The sequence below is a fragment of the Nothobranchius furzeri genome, chromosome 12 (assembly GCF_043380555.1).
Source record: "Nothobranchius furzeri strain GRZ-AD chromosome 12, NfurGRZ-RIMD1, whole genome shotgun sequence".
In the NCBI taxonomy this organism is placed as follows: domain Eukaryota; kingdom Metazoa; phylum Chordata; class Actinopteri; order Cyprinodontiformes; family Nothobranchiidae; genus Nothobranchius; species Nothobranchius furzeri.
This window is the reverse complement of record NC_091752.1, coordinates 59459938-59481286: the sequence shown is the minus strand read 5'-3', so window position 1 is coordinate 59481286 and position 21349 is coordinate 59459938. Positions and strand designations below refer to the sequence as shown.

The 21349-nt window shown below is 41.9% G+C and overlaps 1 protein-coding gene across 2 annotated transcripts in view; it reads left to right on the top strand.

The window, feature by feature from the left end:
* Positions 1 to 21349, top strand: part of cdt1 (chromatin licensing and DNA replication factor 1) — a 38078-nt gene continuing 16729 nt past the window's right edge. The window contains exons 1-3 of one of the 2 annotated variants that reach the window (XM_054750609.2): positions 1 to 86; positions 17661 to 17908; positions 17984 to 18178. In XM_054750609.2, coding sequence (XP_054606584.2) covers positions 45 to 86; positions 17661 to 17908; positions 17984 to 18178 — 485 coding nt within the window. In that variant the 5' untranslated portion in view covers positions 1 to 44. Of the gene's footprint in view, positions 87 to 8158; positions 8635 to 17660; positions 17909 to 17983; positions 18179 to 21349 lie in introns of those variants that run through there. The other variant, XM_015945542.3, reaches the window with a different exon arrangement.

The following is a 21349-nucleotide window of genomic DNA, read 5'->3' as shown; positions in this document are numbered from 1 at the left end:
CATTGCGGATGTTTCAGGTAGCTCAACATGTCAAAACGCCCTAAATGATCAGGAGTCCAGATGAGGAAAACGGAACAGGGACAGAGGTAAGCAAATGTTACAGTACTGATATCATGACATTATTATTTAGCATCCTGGGAATGCTTTAGGACACATATGTCAGACTCAAGGTCCGCAGGTCAGATGCGGCCTGCGGAGCATTTTTATGTGGCCCGTGAGATAAATATCAAAAATATATTAAAACTGGCCCGCTGGCTGATTTTAAAGCAAAGACTTCAACTCCCATGATGCTTTGCAGCGTCAGCGCGGAGACGACCCGCCCCCTCCTTTGTGTTTTTTCCAGCGCCTGCTGCCGATGTCTGTAGCTCCGCTGTCTCGGACAAACCAAACACTCCTCTCACTCAGCTTTTTTCTGACGTTGAAGCCCAGAAACGGAGATTCTAGCTGCTCAGTAATGTGTTCACGACTGAAAGAGAAAGTTTTCCAACTAACGTCCAGACAGAGCTGATATAACTCCAGCGAACAGCGACACGCTCAAACCAGCACAACTCTGGCTGCTGTCGTGTTTCCTCCCCGACACACAACAACGTGGTCAAGCAGCTCAGACATGTTCAGCAGCACAAACCTACGTGAGCACCTGTTGTCATCTAATGTTGTCATTATTATGATGAAGATGAACAAAACAACAGGAGCCTCCTCCTCAGCTCAGATCAACCCCATGATGCAGGTATCTGGCTGGAACAGGTGAGAATCACAGTAAACCAGTGGAGCAAACTGAGCTTTAAATATGTTGGTTTTATGCTCTTTTTCTGCTCCAAAACATGAAAGTTAACAGGTGAGATGTTGCATTTTCATTTAAGATAAAATTATATTTTTATTTTGTTGTTGACCCGTGAGAAAAGATTTAAAAGATTTAAAGATTTAAAAGATTTTAAAAATGCTGATTATACCACAAGTAATGAATACCACTGATGCCTTTTATTTAAAACTGTCAGGTACTGGGTTTGTGGGTTCACATTTCCTCTTCACAGGTTGTTGGAGGGCTAGGGAGACTCATAAGGAGACTCCATCCAGCTAATTACCTCGGCTGCAGAGTCACCCTGCTCACCTGCAGCCCATCATGTAATTAGACGGGAGGAATAAAGGAACCAGTGAACCAGCCACTCAGCGCCAGATTGTTTGCCTTAGCCTCCAGCCACGGGAAGCCAAGCGACAACAGAGGTGTGCTACGACCCCAGTCTCCCTCTGCCTGCTCCAATACAGTGTTGATGCGTGTTAATGAGGAGTATTCCAGTGCTGGGGTGAGCGGGCAGTGCAAGCATCGTCTGGCCTTCACCAGCTGATGCCACCACACAACCCCACTTCGCCTCACAGCCCTCTGTGTCTAAGTGCAGTTTAAAATTGGATGTGGGCATCGGCACTCGGGATGAGGCTGAAACATCCCCTTGCCAAATGCCATTGAGTGTGCTCACTCCCAAGGCCCTAAGTGTGTCTTTGCATGGAATGTAATTGGTGGAAGTGTTTAATGTGCAAATAAAATTGGGGGTAGGCTGCCACAGGAATGAGGAAATGGGATCCACACCCCCTGACTTGTCCACCCCCCATGGTCCTATGTGCATGTTTGTGTGATGATGTGACAAGAGCAGGAGGAGAAAAATGTATGGGGATGGGGAGGAATGGCTGGTTGGCCAAAGCCTTCCAGGGAGCCAGCTCCCCCACTGGCCCCAATAGGCACCTCTGTTCCCAAAATGCCACCCAGGGCATGGAGACCCCAGCCCATCTCGCCAGAGCCCAAAGCAGCAGCACCGCAGAGCCCCATGGAGTCCGAGGGCACCAACCCAGCTCCACCTCAGCAGAACATCTACTCACATCCCTGCATTTACACAACTTCCAGAATATGGGCATACAGTAAAGTTTAAAGTAGTAAAGTCTGTTTCTGCACTGCACCACACACACAAAAAAAAAACAATCAATGATGAACAAGAGTCTGCTTCTAGACCTGCAGAAAGAGAAAAACAACACACAACAATACAACAAGAGCAAGCTATCACAGCGTCAACCTGATGAAGAAATATAAAATCAACATTGGTTTACTGAACAATCACATGATAGTAAATCGCAGTGCATTTAGTGCCAACCACAGCCTTAAGACATGTGTTGGAAAATACCCAAGAACAGAGCTTTGCATGCGCAAGCTGGTTAAGGTTAGGATGGGGGTGAGGGGAAGGTTAAATTGCAAGAGGGTAAACGTCACAATTTGGTTAAATGTCCGTTTTATGGCGGGTGTCAGTACCGACGCTCTGGCACAGCGCGTTGCCTCCCGACGCACAGGAGCTTGTCACCTGCTGACAGCAGGCTGCTGTCTTTTCTGTGGACTGCATCTTGCCGGTCATTATCACGTGACAGCGACTAGTCGATGACAGGCATAAAAAGTCACTATAGAGCGGTGAAGTCGACTAGTGACTAGTTCATACAACCCCTACTGCTCCCCAGAGTGTTCTGCAGCATAATCAGCACATTCTCTTTGAACTTGATATCAAATTTTCGCCTCCTCTTCGTCTCCGCACAGTTAAAGTTACCCTCGCGGTCTATCACTGGCAAATCAAAAGTCAGACGGATGACATAACCGCCCCCCGTACTTGCTTGTTACCACATTCCACCCGGCCACAATAAAAAAAACGGCTATTATTCACCTCCGCCGACTCCGACGCCGGCCAAAATATGATACCCGGCAGTTAATTAAATACAGGCTAAAATTAGAGGATTTACGGTAGCCCTCTATCTGTTATCTGGGACCTGTAACTTATCTATATGAAGAAAAAAGCATTAAGACAAAGAAAATGACCCTTTCCGAGTTTCTGATTAAGTGTAGTTTCGTAAGCTAGCTTAGCAACTAAACTGATGATAGCTTACGACGCTATTTTTTAGTTTAGCAGCTAAGCTAATGGTAGCCTGAACTTTTTGAAGCATTCAGAGAAAAACTCAGCAGAGAAACAGCAACTCATGTCCTCTTTAAAAATATATAATCTAAATTGGAAAATAAAACCACCCATAACTTACCTCCATTTTAGCTATTGCTACTGCATCTCGTGGCCTGCTGCTGACAAACAGAACTACGCCATGCACGTACCTAAAGGTCATGTGATTTTCGGGGTCAAACAAGCACTTCCGGTAAGGCAATGGCGACTGGAGGTGAGCTCAAGTCACCATTTTGCTGCAGTCAGATGCCTCGCCAAAGAGAATGGTCAAAGTGAATGTTAACATAAATACATACGTTTTATTACTTTATTATGTATTTTTTATTATTAATGATTATGTTACTTTTTTAACACTAGAAACTAGAAACAAGTAAGGAGGAAAATATTCTGGATCAGCACCATGACGAAAACTTATGGCCATAGAATGCAGTATTCTGGAAATGGTATGAAATGTCACTGTGTGTGTGTGTGTGTGTGTGTGTGTGTGTGTGTGTGTGTGTGTGTGTGTGTGTGTGTGTGTGTGTGTGTGTGTGTGTGTGTGTGTGTGTGTGTGTGTGTGTGTGTGTGTGTGTGCAGTGACAGTTAACTTGAATACTGTTTAATGTACTTCCTGAATGAGTGACTTTTTAAGGCTAAATTAGCAAAATGACAAATACAGACAGTAGGACAACTTGGGTGTTCTCCCTTTTTCTCTTCTTTTTTATTGCATTACACTACCACCTGGTATCAGAACAGGACTATATGTGGCCTTTTTTTTTACTTTGAGTGTCCGTCCCTTCAAAGTTCTCTGAACGGCCCTGCTAGTTAGATGTAGAACAGACTCTTTGCAATGAGATAGAGCTTTTGGACCTACGATTCATTAGTTCAAGCCATCGACATATAAATATTGGACAATGGGTTTCCATAGACTCCAATATCACGTTTTTGAGGGGAAATGGGAGGTGGCCACCACCGCCATTTTGACCGTGTCACAGGTTCTGTCAAGCCCAGACAATTCCACAAAAGGAAAGAGAGGTGGAGCTGAGGGTGTGGCTGTAAGGCTTGGATCAACTGACGACACCCAATTGAACTAGCTACAAGCTAACCTGAAGCTAACCCAAAGCTAATGCGGAGATGGGAGCTAAGCTAACGGAGGTAGCAACCTAGCTACAACCGGAGTTAACTGTGCACAACACCAGAGCTTCTGAGTCAGAGATACGCCGGGCTGACTGCTGGGTAAAACCAGGTGGAACACAGAGGTCTACGAGACCTCAACAAGCTGGCAGCCGAGCAGCAGACAAGCGCCGCTGCGATCTGAGATGCGCAGAGCTGCGGCTGGGGAGAACCGGGTGGAAAGGTTTCCATCCCAGAGCTCCACAAGCCGTCAGCCTGCGCAGCACACAGAAGCCGCGATCAGACAGAGATGCGCCGAGCTGCGTGGAGGGGAGAACCGGTGTCGGTACAAGATCTGCTCGGGTGCAAGATCGGCTCGGGGTCCTTCGACTGCCGATGACGTCAAAGTACGGCAAACCCACTCGGACAAAATCCACTACACATCTATACTCTTGGAAAGAATTTAGCAGTTTCGTTATTAAAATAATGTTTCTTACAGCATAAGTTTGTGTTTATAATGGTATTTGTAAAATAAAACACTATATTTTATTCATAATGTTGAACTCCTCTTTGAGCACATCCCTTGAAGGATCATAGGTATTAGCAACACCTGTGAAATTGTATTTGCAGGAAAGAAGTGTGTCCCGTTTATTGAAGTATTTTGTGTTTAGAGTTTTGACGTCTTGTCCATGAGTAGTTCAGTTACACTCATAGCTGCTAGCCAAAACTCTGGAGTTAAAAGTTTTCTGGCTTTACTAAAATACCTGTCTGTACTTATTTGATTGATGGTATTTTTACTTTCTATTAGACTCCAAATGTAATCATTTGGCACGTTTCTAATTCATAATTTGTAATAATGTAATCGGCGATATTAGCATTAGCATTCCTATGGGTTTTTCCATGAATATTAGCATTGCGCTAACCACTCGCTGCCAAATTGCAGCCTTTGAGATTAGAAAATCTCCTTTTGTCACATCGCAATTTAATTGCACATGCAGTTTAACGTTCAGCCCTAGTATACATGCAGCTCTATGCTAAAAGTGTATTTTCAAAGAGGTAATGATGGATTTCTTTGTAAAAGTTGTCCATCTTTCCAATAGAAAGATTTGCCTGGACCAACGTAACGTGATAACAACATAACGTGATTACGTAATTCCGTAAGGTTCATGTTCAGCCAATCAACTACTTAGACGTCATCGGCAGTCGACGGACCCCGAGCCAATCTTGCACCCGAGCAGTTCCTGTACCGACACCGGGTGGAAAACAGAGGTCTCCCGAGAGCTCCACAATCCGATAGTCGGAACCCAGCTCCACCAACATGTTATATTTCAACCCATTTTCTAAAGTGCAGCATTATGTTAAGTGCACTGGGTTTTACCCTATTACATTTAAATTTCATGGTTAAACAGTTAAAATCTAAGCTCAGCTCGGCAGTGACCTAAAATACATAAATATAATTTTACTTACCGAAAAAAATGAAGTGGAGACTCCTTGGACGCTCTATTAGTGCAATTAATGCCACATTTTGTCCAACAATTGCACAAATAATATCCAAACAGAATACACAAACACAGAGACTCAAAATCCCGAACAGTTTCCAGTCCAGACCGAGGCTCTACTGAGGCCTTTCCACGGAGCTAGCTCTGTGGTCACGTGGGTCGGATGCTCATTAATTATACAGAATTTTAGGCTTTTAATAAACTTAAACAGAAGAGAGAGAAAAAAATTCACCCCCCTCAGAGTAGTCATGAGTGTAAACTAGATCATTTAAACCAAAAACATGTTTTGGTACCAGGCTGTAAACATGTTTATTTCTGCTGTGAAATTGGTATTTTTAACATGGGAGTCAATGAGGATTTGCTCGCTTCTGACACCAGCCCCTAGTGGATGAGGGTGGAACTGCAATTTTAGTACTTCCGGGTTGGCCTCAATTTTTGAGCCGCATTGTGGGGGCTTGGTTCAAGCATAAGAAGTGTTGTGGAATTTCTTTCAGAAATCTGTAAAAGTTGTTATCTTATCAGGTACTGTGATATAATGTAAGCATTACGTCTTTTTTTTTTTGCTAAGCATGCCCCCTGCCCCGCAGAGCTCCATGCAATAGGAAACTGAGCGCCAACCAGAACTAGCCAATAGCGTTGGACTATTGCTTAGATGCTTCAAAGTTAAGGAGTACCTCGGCAGTTGATGAACTTTTCACAAACAAGAAAGTCTTTAAAATATAAATATATTTCAACACAGCAAGAACTGAGAATAATACTTGTAAAACAGCATGTTTTAGCTCTGTTTGTCAGAAGCACATTTATAAACAAGAAACGTGAAGTCGTCATCTCAAAAAAACAGAGCAAGGCTTTTTGTGTGATACGCTTGTCAGCCACTAGATGGTGGCACTGGATAAGAGAAATACTCAGGAAAGTGATTATAAATGACTATATTTCTGGAACCACATGGTCTATTTGATTACTTTTGGTCTCTTTTTAAAAGGGAACTCTTGTGGAATCTGTTGAGATGTGTAAATATTGACATATGTGTTAATGATAAAAAATAAATGGACATGAGACATTGTAAAAAAAATTGAATTTCCTTGTCTGCCTGAAAAAAAATTAATTTCAGGATGAAGTTCTCTTAAGAAAAATTCAGCTGTAAGCCCCAAACCTCAATGTGTTCATAGTTTCACATCTTGACATCAGCTGTGCAAAATTTGAGTCTGATAGAGTGAACAACAAAAATGTTACTGAGGTTTTTATGCAGACACTCCAGGCGAGGTCTCCAAAATGGCACCATTTTGCATGATGTCATTGGTTAAGTCGGTGGTTCTGAAGAGAAGGCAGCCCCACATATCTCACCTCTCCAGCTGCAGAAGGGGAGCTCCAGATAAAAGTTCTACAAAGCAGTCCTCTTTAAGGGGTTTTAGCTCATGTAAAGCTTTCAATTACTGTTTAAAAAATCTCAACACAAGTAACAGATGAATTAAGACAAAACAAATAAAATAAGCTCTTTTTAACTGTCAGTTTCTCTCTCTCTCTCTCTCTCTATCCATCTCTCTCTCTCTATCCATCTCTCTCTCTCTCTGTGTGTGTGTGTGTGTGTGTGTGTGTGTGTGTGTGTGTGTGTGTGTGTGTGTGTGTGTGTGTGTGTGTGTGTGTGTGTGTGTCTGTGTGTGTGTGTGTGTGTGTGTGTGTGTGTCCTGTTCGGCTGTAAAGCAACCAGAACTGATGTCGGAGTACCGAAAACAGTTTTACTCTCACAGGTAGAGAGCATTATAGAATCAGCTATAATTCTCCACTTGATGTCTTAACTTTATTAGAGATGCTTTTGGTTGTTTTTAATCCAAAGGGCATGGAGACAGAAATGAAAGAGAATGGGGGAGAGGAAAGGAAGAGATGGGGAAAGTTCACAAAAATAAACAATAAAGGATGAACAAGAAGCAGCTTCTATACCTGCAGAAAGGGAGAGAGACAGAAATCCAACAGAACCAGAACATCGCTAACAGTTCTGATGGATGGTTTGTCATGTTCTTGTCATCCAGACTTTGTTCTAGTTGTTCTCTCACCCCCTCTTTGAATTATATTGACACAAACACTCATTTATTAAATTGTTATCTATAAGAACTATATTGTTTATTAAATTGGTTGAGTAATTTTTCTGCTTCTCCATCATATATTAAGTGTGTTTTTTAAAAATACCTGCCATAGTTTTCAAACACCTGTTGTATGAACGTTTTTAAATTATTTTGATTATCATTGATTGACTGAATCTTAGTGATTGATCCTTTTTTTCTATAAGTTTTGACACTAAGCTCTGTACAAGAGTCACATATGTGTCCACAGCAAACCCGCTGTCATTAAAAACGCTAAAAAAATGTGTCCTTTATCAGAGCTACATGTGTGAAGTTTTCAGGGTGAAAAACGCATCAAAATCGGTTCACAGTCGAAAGAGTTATGGTTGATTCAACAAGCTTACACTTCACCGATCCCAGATGCGACCAATCGTAGAAGAACCCTTCCAGCCAATCAGAAGCGAGAAAGGTGGGATCTTCCTACGATTACAAACCACGTGACAGATTTCGCGCGAAAGTTTTTCTTGTTCCTATAAAGAGCGCACACATCCGGAGCGTCACCAGTAGCTGGTCTCACGAATTTCGGTTCCGTTTGCGGTCGTCTCTTGTAGCCTACGTAACACAAACATGTCTCAAGCGAGAGTTACGGATTTTTTTACTCAAAGAAAGAAAACGGTGGGTAAACCCGCAAAAACAGCCACGCTGCACGCCACCATCAAAGACGGCTCGTCCACCACTCACAAGGAGTTTGTCCGAGTTATCGATGAAGCTGCAAGTATTCATGATGCTGGATGCGTCGCGGGAAGCCCTGATAAAGACTTCTTGACGCCGAGGACACCGAAGCGGAACTCGTCCGAAGCTCAGATAGCTGAGCAGTCCACCGAAGCCTTTCATTCATCAGCCAAAACAAGAAGGCAAGCGACAAGGGTCAAAAAGGCAACTATCAGCAAGAAAACAACACAGAAGTCTGTTAGAAAGAAGCTAGTTCTACAGGACGAGCCTCCCCGGGTAAGCTGCCTGTTATGATAACAGCGGTAGTATTTAAAACCATCCTCCCGTGTGATTTAATTTAATCGCAGCTAGTTTCACATCCGGATACGAACGAAACTAAAGTTAGCTTCTCTGGTGTTTAGCTTTAGCTACACCTGGACTGAGGTAATCTGAATTTGAAGAATAATATTTTACGCCTCGATTCTGATCTCTAAAACATTTAATTGCAACGGTATGCATTTTTCTGTTTTTGGTCTATATGAAACACTTCCGTCTCCAATCCATCAGAACCGTGTGGGACTTTTCCACAGCTTGTTCATGTTTTTATGTTGGGATTATCTTTGCAATGGTTAGAAGGAAATTTCTAAATTCAGCATGAAGCATTACATTGATTTATTTGTCAACACGTTTATGATGTAAAATCCATGTTTAGCTAATTTTTTTATAATAATTCCAGTCTTTGTTTTGGAGCGATTTATGTTGACATAGTTTGTCTTGCTCGTGACTGAGTTACAAGATTATAAAAGTAACTAACTACTATTTATTGCATTACTTTTTTCATAGAAATATATAAGGAAATGTTAATATCCTGTTAATAGAACAAACTTTATTCACTATAAATTACTACAATGCTGGAATATAAATGAAGAAATAGACTTTGACATGATAAATATGAGTGATGCACCGATATGACATTTTGGGGCCAATACCGATATCCGATATTAAGATTAAGGCCGATAACCAATATTTGCATATACTGATATACTGATATTAGTGCTTCTAAAATCAGCAGATTTAGTATAGAATGATAATTATTAAAGCTGAATTTATATTATTATGTACACACACCACACACATTTACGGTTCTGAGATGATTTCATTCACTGTTCACATGACTAAATAAATACCGTATTTTCCGGAGTATAAGTCGCACCAGCCATAAAATGTATAATGAAGAAGAAAAAAACATAAGTCGCCCTGGACTATAAATCGCATTTTGGGGGGAAATTTTATTATTTTTCTTACAAAATCTGAGACCAAGCATTTCAGATTGCAAGACAAGTACCGGTAACAATAACAGAATAAACAACCAGGGTGCAGCAGCACACCACGGTCTCCAGCAGAGGATGGCAGCGTTTAAAACCCTCCCAGCGGGCGGGGAGAGCTCATTCCTGGGCCAGAGCCAGCCCACAGCACCCCGCCACAGGCTGCAGTGGGTGACGGCGGTGTTTGCAACCCTCCCAGCGGGACATGGGAGCTCATTCCTGGGTCGGAGCCGCCTGGCCCGCAGCAGTTTGCCACAGGCTCCAGCAGGTGATGGTGGGGCAGAGGAGCTTATTCCTGGTCCGGAGCCGGTCCACAGCAGCGCGGGATACATAATTTGGTAAATAAGTCACTTTGGCATATAAGTCGCACTCGCAGGACCAGCCAGACTATGAAAAAAAAATGTGACTTATAGTCCGGAAAATACGGTACACATCACCTCCTCACCCTCTGAAACAGGCAAACAAATGGAGACAAGATGGAAAACATCTGTTAACATCGGCCCGATTTTATTTATCGAACTTATACGGATATGTTAAAAAATGACTAACATCAGTCGATACCGATATTGATGCCAATATATTGTCCATCCCTAATAAAAATGTATGTCCATTCAATAGTTTAAAGGTGAAATTTTGAAATACACGAGCACCTTACAGAAGAAAATACAACCAGAAACATTACACTAATTAAAACCAAGACTCCAATCAAATCAAATGTGATAGCCACCTAAGTTCACAAGAGGCATGGTGGCAAGGTTGAAGCGCTTCATCTTCCAATCTTAACTCAGGAAATAGCAGGACACACCAAGGTACTTCTCTGTAGCACGGCTGGTCCACACGTCAGCAGTCAGTGACCTTCTTCCGCTCTGAGGGTCTGCTTTACCGTAAAGATAAAATATATTAAAGTTAGTTTATTTGCCAGATTAATAATTCTGTTATATCACAAAGTTGGTTAAGATTTAACACAAAGAAAATGTTTTATGCTTTATGAATATTAGTTTCTTTGTTGTTCAGTCAGCAACCTTTTTATTTTATCACAAAATGCATTCTAATGTTCTGTTTGTGTCCAGAGAGAAACGGAGACAAAGACGCGTGGCGCGCGTACACACACACACACACACACACACACACACACACACACACACACACACACACACACACACACACCTTAAAGGAGACATATCATGAAAAACTCACTTTTTTATCCCTTAATACAGTGTGTTTCATATTTTAAGCACCTATGTGTGCAAAAAGCCTGACATTAATCTCTAGAGGAGCTATTGAGATATTTTGTTATAAAGTTTTGGTCATATTTGTCCACCTGTTCAGTTTTTAAATTTGTCTAATACATCTTGTGACTATGTAGTCATGATAACTGCCAAAAATGGTCCTGGACATCCGGCTAAACAGAGCCGATCCACCATTTTTTCTTCTCGCTAAGATTTTTGAGTCCAATTGGACGTGTGTGTGTGTGTGTGTGTGTGTGTGTGCTTGCTAGCTTGTCCCTCCGTCGGCCATGGTGGGGGTGTGCGATGCGACCCCGTGTGAATTCAGACAAATGCATGAGAGAGTTGGCAGCCCAGAAACGGCTTGATGGACAACTCTCCCCACATGTTTTAAAAATGCTAATATAATGTTTCTGCTACTCTAAATAATGATTTCTTTATAGAACTACAAAGTCCGACTGGGGGAGGAGAGTAGGTCTGCTCTGTGGAGGGGGGCGGGGTTTGCTACTCTTCCAGATTTAAAGAGACATTACCCAAAAAACAGCTCATTCTCAGAGTCTCCTCAGAACAGGGGTAGATGAGGGGTCTGTAGAGCAACAATAATGAGGAAATCAGACCAAAGAACTGCAGTTCCACTGTATTTAGACCTCAACTGAATGATTTAGATGAAAAAAGGAGTAATAAAAGCATATGTCTCCTTTAAAGGTTGTTTCATATTTCTTTTACAATATTGTGTTAAAATGGCGTCACCCTGTAGGTAGTAGTCATGGTAACCAGGGTTGAACTGCTTAGTAATCTCTCTGAAACCTTGATACCGACCATGGACAGGAGTCTCCTGACCAACATGCTCACAAAGGCCCTGGTCAGGACGTTAGCTTGCTGAGGTGTGCACGTAACAAACTCGTCCATTGAAGAGAACTTTTAGTAACACTGTAACGTAGCAGGATGAAATAAGTCATTTGTGTTTCTGATTGGTGCAAATATATGTGACACATAAATGTGTTCTGAAGGTAATAACATCACCACCGCTACTAGTGTTGCTACAGCTATGAATACAAGTAACTCTGTTGTTTGCAGCTAACAAGGTAAACCTACCGATGCGACTCTTTTCTCTGCCATGACGTGCTTCCTCTTATGGGCCATTCCCATCTGTACCGGGTCGGCCCGGGCCGGGTAGCCCCAGTCGGCCCCAGCCTGGCCCGGTTGATTCCACACATCCTTGCCTTAAGCCCATGTGGGCTGATTCTTCCCACCAATCAGAGGCTTGCTCTAATGGAAGGTGTGAATTTGCTGTCAGCAGTGGGTGTGTTGGCCCTGGTCGGCCTGAAGCAGACCCCCTCGAGAAGAGGGCTGAGAATGAGCCTTGGTTGGCCCGGAAAAATACCAGGCCACCCAGATATGTAAAAAACCTACGCTACCCGGCCCGGGCCGACCCGGTACAGATGGGAATGGCCCATTGAGATGCTCGTGCATCACCGATGTGCTCCTGTGAAAGGAGAGTTTCACGCTGCACTCTACGGGCCTTTCTTTGAATCTGTATAATGCTCCCAAACTTATGAGCTACATTGCTGACTCGCCATGTTTTCTTTCTCTGCTGATGAAGGCTGCTCTGGATGGCGTCTACTGCACATGCTTCTCTGTGCGAAGTAGTGGTGTGAATCTTCACTTGTTATCCGATTACGATTATTGTTGGGTCAATGATTCATTTCGATTCGATATCTTGATGCATCACGATTATTTCATATGGATTTGTTTTCATCTATAAATTGAAGATGTCAGATATCTTTTGTCAAACCTGCCATCCCCCAAAAGCTCTCCATTAACCAGTCTTTAGGACTAAACATTTAAAAATATTTAACAAGTAAAAAAAAATCAAAAACATGCTTTGCAAAAACTCACAAAATCTCTTTAAGCTGAATTTAACATCGGTTTATCATCACGAAACAAAAGAATAAAGTGGAATAAAAACTTCTATCTTCTGTTTCTCTCCACTTTTAACTTCTCCATGTCTCTAAAATAAAAGAGACAAATGATTACACTGCGGTCGCCGTCACTAACCCCGCCCCCTCCCCAAGTCGGGATCTCCCGACATCACAACACTCGGTCTGAATGAGTGCTTCAAGGAGAAAAAATGATGAAATTTTGAAAATAATAATTCGTGTTTGGAGATCCTCTCTCTTGTGTGAGCAGACAATGTGCTTGCAGGGCTTGTGATCACACGTGATTACACATGGCATTCTGGGATGTGCGCAGACATGTTGGTGGCGTGACAAGTGTAAACATACGTGACACAAACGGTATTTTCATGGAGAAGAAGCGGATTTGGGTGAAAGAAAGTGTTAAACAGGAATTTAAAATCCCAAAAAGGATGCGGAATATACAGGGATACATTAATTAAAGACACCGGGGGCCGGTATGTGGACAAGCGTTCTAAATGGTTTGGATCCATATGAAAGACCCAAGACTGAAGCACCGATGACGTATTGTTACCGCCACAGTCCTGCATAACGGACATTTTCGGTTATCGTGTTTGTGGTGTGAGCGGATGTAATTCAATTCAAGTTTATTTATATAGCCGCTGGCTGTCACACACACACACACACACACACACACACACACACACACACACACACACACACAAACACACACACATACAGGTCCTTCTCAAAAAATTAGCATATTGTGATAAAGTTCATTATTGTCGCTAGGGTTGGGCATCGAGCATCGATTGGAACCGGTTCCAACTGTTCATTTTTCTTGGAATTGCTCAACGTTTTTTATTTCGATTCCTAGAATGCCGACGGAAGAGGAATCCGCGGCTGATCTCCATGAAAAATAAACGTGATCTGCAAATTGTGATCAACGCTTTTCAGAAGTGATCACACCAGCTGTATGTGTGCAGCACCGAGTTCCCCCTCCCCCCCACCCGGCACGCAGCGGCCAAATATAAACAAACGCGTCTGCCGAACTTTTACTCCGTCATGTAAACTTCAACTCCTGCAGCGTAGAGGAAACTTGTTAAAATATGTCAACACGGTGGATTTAATAGAAGCTTTAAAGAACAAACTCTGGACGGTGTGAGGTGAGTTTGTCTCACTGCAGAAATAAAAACACACGGAGCGTCAGCAGCCAGACACATGAGTGTCAGAAGGCTGAACAATAACCTGTAGAATAATTAAAGTCATCATGCTAGAGCAGCTTCTCTGTGGTGGTGCATGTTGCAGTTGAGGGAAAGAAACAACATTTAAAAACGCACACAATCTGTAACTTACAGGAATGAAAACACTCCAGAAGGTGGTGTTTGGTCGCCTTACAGCTGCGATCCAAGTGAGCCAACGAGATGCTAGATACTTGGTCTCCGTGGTTTTGCCTCCAAGCAGGAAAACTGTGAAAAGTTAGCTTGACTTGCCCCTTTATTCCCCTGGTGATCACATGTGTCACCCCACAACACAGCAACGATTTACTAGTGTTTTGTAACATAACTGATCAAATGAATAATAGATTAATTTAAGCTGCAAGAATGAGACTGAGCGCACCGATTACAGTAGTAACAAGCAACAAGTAAGGACTCACACGCCTCCAACGTTGAAAAAAACAAAACTACATTCCACTACAATCGATTATGGCGTACTTTTCTACGATGCTGAATCATTTATGTCCGCATCTCAATGAATTGATTATAACATGTTCAGGAGTAAGCTACTGGAAATTATAACATCTAATTTCTACTAGTAACAATGTAATATATGTATGTATGTATGTATGTATGTATGTATATATATATATATATATATATATATATATATATATATATATATATATATATATATATATATATATATATAATTATTGTTATTATGTACAGGTTAGCGACATGATCCAGTCTACGTTGTATTCAAATGTAGAAGCGTTTGTGAATTACATGCTACAACAGTTTGCCGTAGCTCTACTGTGATGTGTGGAGCAGACTCGCTAACGCTCAGTAGCAACAACAGCAGACTGCAGGTAGCAGCTGCAGCGGTTCTGCTACATACTGCTGCAGATGCAAACATCCGCAAATAGACGGGATGGTGGGGATTTTCTTCTGCTTCTGGAGTTTAGTCATTCATCACGTTTTTTTTCTGAACTCTACTTGGTCTTGATTCGTGAGCGTGCTACGCGCTAGCTTGGCATTGGCCAATCTTTGGACCATTTCTGCCTTTTGCAATGGTTTATGTGTTTGCTGGTCCCCCTATTTTCCTCCACAGCACCTAGATAACAACATTGTGCACCAGTAAAATGTGCATACATTTATTAAGGCTTCAAATCAGTAAAAAAAATGAATTGAGAAATGTAATGAATCGAACCATTCACTCGATTTGTTTCAGCCCTGATGAAAATTTCATCTGTGTCAGTGATTCAACTTAAAAGATGAAACATACAAGCTAGACTCATTACATTCAACCAGACATTTCAAGGCTTTGTTTCTTATAATTTAGATGGTTATGGGGTTATGCCGCTTAGAATTAAGGCCAACAAGTTTTATCTTGGTCTCTTCAGACCAGAGAATCTTTCTCACCTTTTCTGGGTCCTTCAGGTGTCCTTCAGCTAACTCCATGCGTTTTGCATTGAGGTGAGGCTTCTGTCGGGCCACTGTCGTAAAGGCCTGACCGGTGGAGGGCTGCAGTGATGGTTGACTTTCTACGACTTTCTCCCATCCTTAAAATTCTAACCAAACCAATCAGTGGTGAGCTGCGTGCGTCCACACCACGCCGCTCAGTTTCTCAAACAACGAAGATGGCGTCTGAAGCAGAGTTTGCAGCAGCCCTTTCTTCTGTTCTGAATGATTTGGACATGTCTTTAAAAACCACAAGAAGCGATATAAGACTTTCTTCTAAAGAAAGATGTTTGCGCTGCTGCTAGATGCCATTTCTGACTACAGCGTTGTGCGACACCGTAGTAATTTCTGCTTTTAACCTTGCATAATGCTATGAAAAATACAGCGGAGAGGAAGCTGGTTACAAGTTACGGTGCTAGATCAGCTAGTTTCTGTGATGGAGATGTGGTCAGAAACAAACTCGCTGTCTTTTTATCCTTTCTTGGAAACATCTTTGTCTGAATGAATGTGATGTAATTGTTCATAGAATTAAAACTTGTGTTGAAGTTACGTTTATTTCATCAAGTAAGACCTGTGGTTGAATCGGGAATTGATGGAACCATACTTGAAATAAGGAATTGTTCAAATTCAAATGATGCCTATCCTTAGTGAACAGGCTTATGAACAGCGTTCTCTTCGAGAGCTGCAGATCTCTTCGGAGCCGTAGCTAAAACATCCTGTTATCCATAAACTGTAAAAAGAATACTAGGGATGCACCGATCAGGTTTTTTTGTTGCCTATCACCGATACCGATATCAAAAGAATGCTGATCACCGATACGGTCACGTGGATTGGCCAGAAATTTTCTACATAATAATGAGTGCTACAAACTACATAATCTGGGAATAAAGGAAATGTAACCTAATCTAAAATGGTCTGTATTAGGGTTGTCACGGTGTGAAATTTAACCTCACGGTTATTGTGACCAAAATTACCACGGTTTTCTGTATTATCACGGTATTTTTTTTAAACGTGCTACATTTTCACACAATTAAATAAACCCTGTATGTCAGGAAATATTGTCCTCAGTTTGTGTCTAAATTTTGCCTAAAATGTGTTATTTTGTAATTTTGTTGTTTATTTGTTTACATTTTTCCCCTTTAGTCTTTAAAATACCAATATTTGCCCATAACTTCTTATTTTTTGTCTGTTTGATGTCATCATTTTAAAAATATTAGATCAGATGATACTCAGTACTCAAGTAGCCTTCTAATCACATACTTTTTTACCCTTACTTGAGTAATAAACCCTATATCAGGAAAATATTGTTCTCGATTTGTGTCCTTCCAGTGAGCTTTGCAGATGTGGGGAAATGTCATCAGGCAGTAATCATTGTTAAATTCATAATTATTTCCGGAGAGAGACCAACTCTTATCTGCCCCTGGGAGCCCCGTAATGCATAGCGTCATTTCAACATGGGGGTGTCCGCGACACGGTTTATATGCAGGTAGCGGCGCTGCGGCTGCTTTATATAGCGACTTGTTGCATTCTCCCTCAACTCAAATCCTCGGATCACGCATTTTAGCTAAAATGCTAACGTTAGCTTGCCTTGCGTTGACTGTAGAGTTGTGGGTGATGGTCACGCAGATGTGTCATGAGATTTGAAGCGTCTCCGTCTCCTCCTTTGGCCATTATTTCAGCTTTAGCTTCAAGAAAGTTTTGGTTGTAAACATCAAAGCGCGCATGTGCCGCCGGCAACTTCACAGATGATACGGTGGCTGGTAAGGGTCACCGCGCCTACACCTTAGCCACGATAAACCCACCGAGATAATATAGTTTTTTTTTTTTTAAACAAGACGGTTATTATTATTTTCAACCTTTTTTTACCGGGGTTTACCGCTACACCGGTTACCATGACAACCCTACCTGATCGGTCTGCTTTGATCTATTTTGAAAACTCCGATCAAAACAGATAGGGGCGCTATCGGCCGATTGGGATCAAATGCCGATCCATCGGTGCATCCCTAAAGAATACCTTGCAAATGTGACTGCCGAAGGCAGTAGCAGTTGGTGCAGCATCTACCCTTCAATGTCTGCTGTGAGGACGGACCTCTTGTGATGAACAAATCTACACTTTTTGTCACAGAGCTGTTGGGGAAAACTGAGGTAATCATCTCCTTGTTTCTATCTTAACAGGACCTTTGTAAAGTGGATATAGCCTCGCTCAAGTCTCGGATTGGGAGGATCAGACATGCTGATGACACTGCCGTTCCCACTTGTTCTGATGATGTAACCCCAGCTGTTCCCATAACCACCACGCCCCTGTCAACTGACACAAGTCCCCTAAACGCCTCTGTAGCTCGAGCCAAAGACCTAGCAACCAAAGCTCTGAGAAGGAAGGAAGAGGGGTTTGTCAAGCAGGGGGAGACACCACCTCACGACAGGTGAGCAAACCAATACTTAAATTTCTGTTTATTTTTTAGACCCATCAAACTAATTCATCTTGTTTCATGGTCCAGCACCAGGCAGCCAGCGTATCAGCGATACCACACCCTCGCTCAGTCAGGCCCCCCCGGGCTCTCTTTGCCATACCAGTACAAGGTTCTGGCTGAGATGTTCAGGAGTATGGACACTGTGGTCGCCATGTTGTACAACCGCTGTGAGACTGCCACGTTCACTAAAGTCAAGCAGGGAGTTCAGGACATGATGCGCAGGTATGTGACAGGATGAAGACCTGGTAGCAGGGTCCGAAATTCAATTTTTTACTCACCGGCCAAGTTGGCTGGTAGATGATGAAAATCTACCGGCCTAGCATATTTTTTACCGGCCAAAATTCTAAATGATTTAGATCCACCTAAAGCATGTTATTCTATATTATGTTGATTCCAAACAGAGTGACAAAATAATTAAAACATCAATTAATAAGAAAAACAACTCTTTTGTCATTTTTACTATTTATTTATTTTTAGAGATGTTTTTATGAACTCTTTCATTGAAATCTAGTCAGACTCCTTGTTTTCTCTGTCCATGAAGTCTGGCCTCCTGCTTCTGACACCGTCTTTGTGCCAAAGCATTACAGCCTCATTTGGGTCATAGTCCTTGATCTCTGGAGGACACAGCTGCACCATGAGAATATCTGAAAGTGTGTCAGGGCTAGGGTTGTCACGGTAACCGGTGTAGCAGTAAACCCCGGTAAAAAAGTTGACAATAATAATTATCATCTTGTTTTTAAAAAAAATTTATCTCGGTGGATTACCGTGGCTGCGGTGTAGGCGCGGTGACCCTTACCAGCCACCGTATCATCTGCTGAAGTTGCCGGCGGCACATGCGCACTTTGTTGTTTACAACCGAAACTTTCTTTAAGCTAAAGCTGAAATAATGGCCAGAGGAGGAGACGGCAGCACTTGGGACATTTATTATCCCTCAAAGAAGACAAAGTCAGAAGTATGGGCATTTTTTGAATATTTGAAGAATGCCGAGGGACAGTTGTCTGTGAAAGGCAGCAACGCTACGTGGCCATCATAATGTAGCCATTGTCTCACGACTCCGCCGTCTCCAGTTCACCACTTTTCACAAAATCTTCTGGTTGCCACTGGTCCTGGTGGTTTTTCTTCCAGTTCGACGAGTTTTCTTTTGGAAGGCTGGCTGACTTCAGTTAAAAATCGCCACATTTCACCGCTAGTTTTAACACGAAGCTAACTGCTAACTTGATAAACTGATTGAATGGGATAGGTGGAAATGACATTGGATGCGGTGCTCACGTTTCGCGTACGTTTGTGTGCGTTGCATGCAGGCGGGAGGAGTATCAGAAATCCATGGAAGATGACTGATAAACATAACTAATTTGGTGCAAACATTTACTCGCCAGGTGGCAGGTAGAGCTCAAAAATTTACTCGCCAAATGGAGCAATTTGCTCGCATTTGGCGAGTGTTAATTTCGGACCCTGCCTGGTAGGGTGGTGCACCACTGAGTAGGGCTGGGCTGTTTTACCCCAAGCTGCTGTGTATTGTTGCTACTATCACAAGGATGTTCTAGTTTAGGATCAGCTTTATTTATTTAGTTCAAACAAAAAGTGGAAAGATTGAATTACAAAGCAGACAAACGCGACATTAGAAAAATACATATTAGATCTGTAATTAAAAATGAGTTCCAAATATTGCATTACAAGTAAACTAGCAACTCAAATGTTTGCAAAAAGTATGCACATTGGTACTCATTTCCTTGGAAAGCAGTAGTATAAAGTAGGAACAGACTGATATTTCTGTCGACTCATATACTTCCTTGGTAAAGCCGATTTAAAGTCAGGCACTTCCATGTGGAGCCTGGTGCTGCTGCAGAATTTAATTACATATTTATGTTCCTGAGTGAAATCTACATGATAAATGTTCTAAATGTCTTTAATTCGTTAAGGTCTCTCCATCCTTCAGCGCTAACCCTGACCAGCTGTCAACTCACAAAAGGCTAAAGGTTTAAAGGTTGGCAAAAGGAGATCTGAGGCACTCAGGAGATACAAAAATAAAAAGCCTTTATTAGTACATGGCTCAAATAGTTAAAAACATAGATGTCGACGCGTTTTAGCCCACGGGGCCTTCGTCAGGGCTCAAAAGGTTTGTATGTTTTCTCACTTTCATGTTAAGAAGGCTAATCAATGACACCTGCTGAAGTCGGGCAGGTAGACGGTATTATGACTGGATGACCAGTATAACACAAAAAACTTTTAACATCTAAACAATCCTATTGTAAGGATGAATACTTACAAATATTACGTTTCACTTGTAGAATTTGAGAAAAAATTATAAATATGGTACACAAATGGTAAGAAAACATGAGATTATAAATAAGGAGCGAAATCTGATTCTCCTTATGAAGAAATCTACTAATTTCAAGACACAAGTCCCTTTCAAAAAAGAACTGCAAATGGATTTAGAAAAATTACAAAGGGAAGTTAAACAAGAAAAGCCGAGGAAATTCAATAGAGACGTATCAGACTACAAAGAAAATAAAGTTTACATGTGGAAACAAAGACAAAGCTTTCAAACTCGGTCACAACGAAGAACTGTTTCCTTCCAACTGCCTAGCAATGATGAGGATCACCCGGAGACATCAGAATCCTCCCCATCTACTTTTTTAGGCATCAGATCCCAAAGAAACAAGCAGAGACAAAAAAATGTAAGACAAGAAGAGGGAGAAGCAAGTCATCAAGGATTCACACGTTACAGTCGACATACCAGAAGCAGAGACGAGATGAAGATCAACAAGTAACAAGCATCTCCTCGAGACCATATACAGCAAGATGGTGGGAGAACCCCATTCAGACCCAAGTCCACCTTTATACCTAACATATGTAATCAGACTCTGAATGTCTTCTACAAAAAAGTTACACACGAAGTTGATCAACTCTTTGCATCTAAAAATAAAACGAAGCATAATCTCACAAACAAAGAAAGAGATGCAATTAAGAGGTTATCAGCTAATGAAGACATCATCAAGAGAGCTGATAAAGGAGGAGCGGTAGTGGTGTGGGGCAGAGACCTATACGTCACAGAAGCTGAGAGACAGTTGGATAACAGTGAATACTATGAACATATTCAAATTAATCCAACAGAGCAAATAAAGACTGAACTTAAGGAGATACTTTTACACGCTAAAAATGAACAATGGATCTCACAAAAGAACATGACTTTCTACTGAATGAGCACCCAAGAATTCCTTCCTTCTACATGCTCCCTAAAATCCATAAGAACTTGGAGAATCCACCAGGCAGACCAATAATCAGTGGCAATGAATCAATCACAGAACCAGCCTCACAGTTTGTAGATTTTTTCATTAAACCATTTGTATCAGAACTGCCTTCTTTTGTTCAAGACACTACTCAAGTACTGAA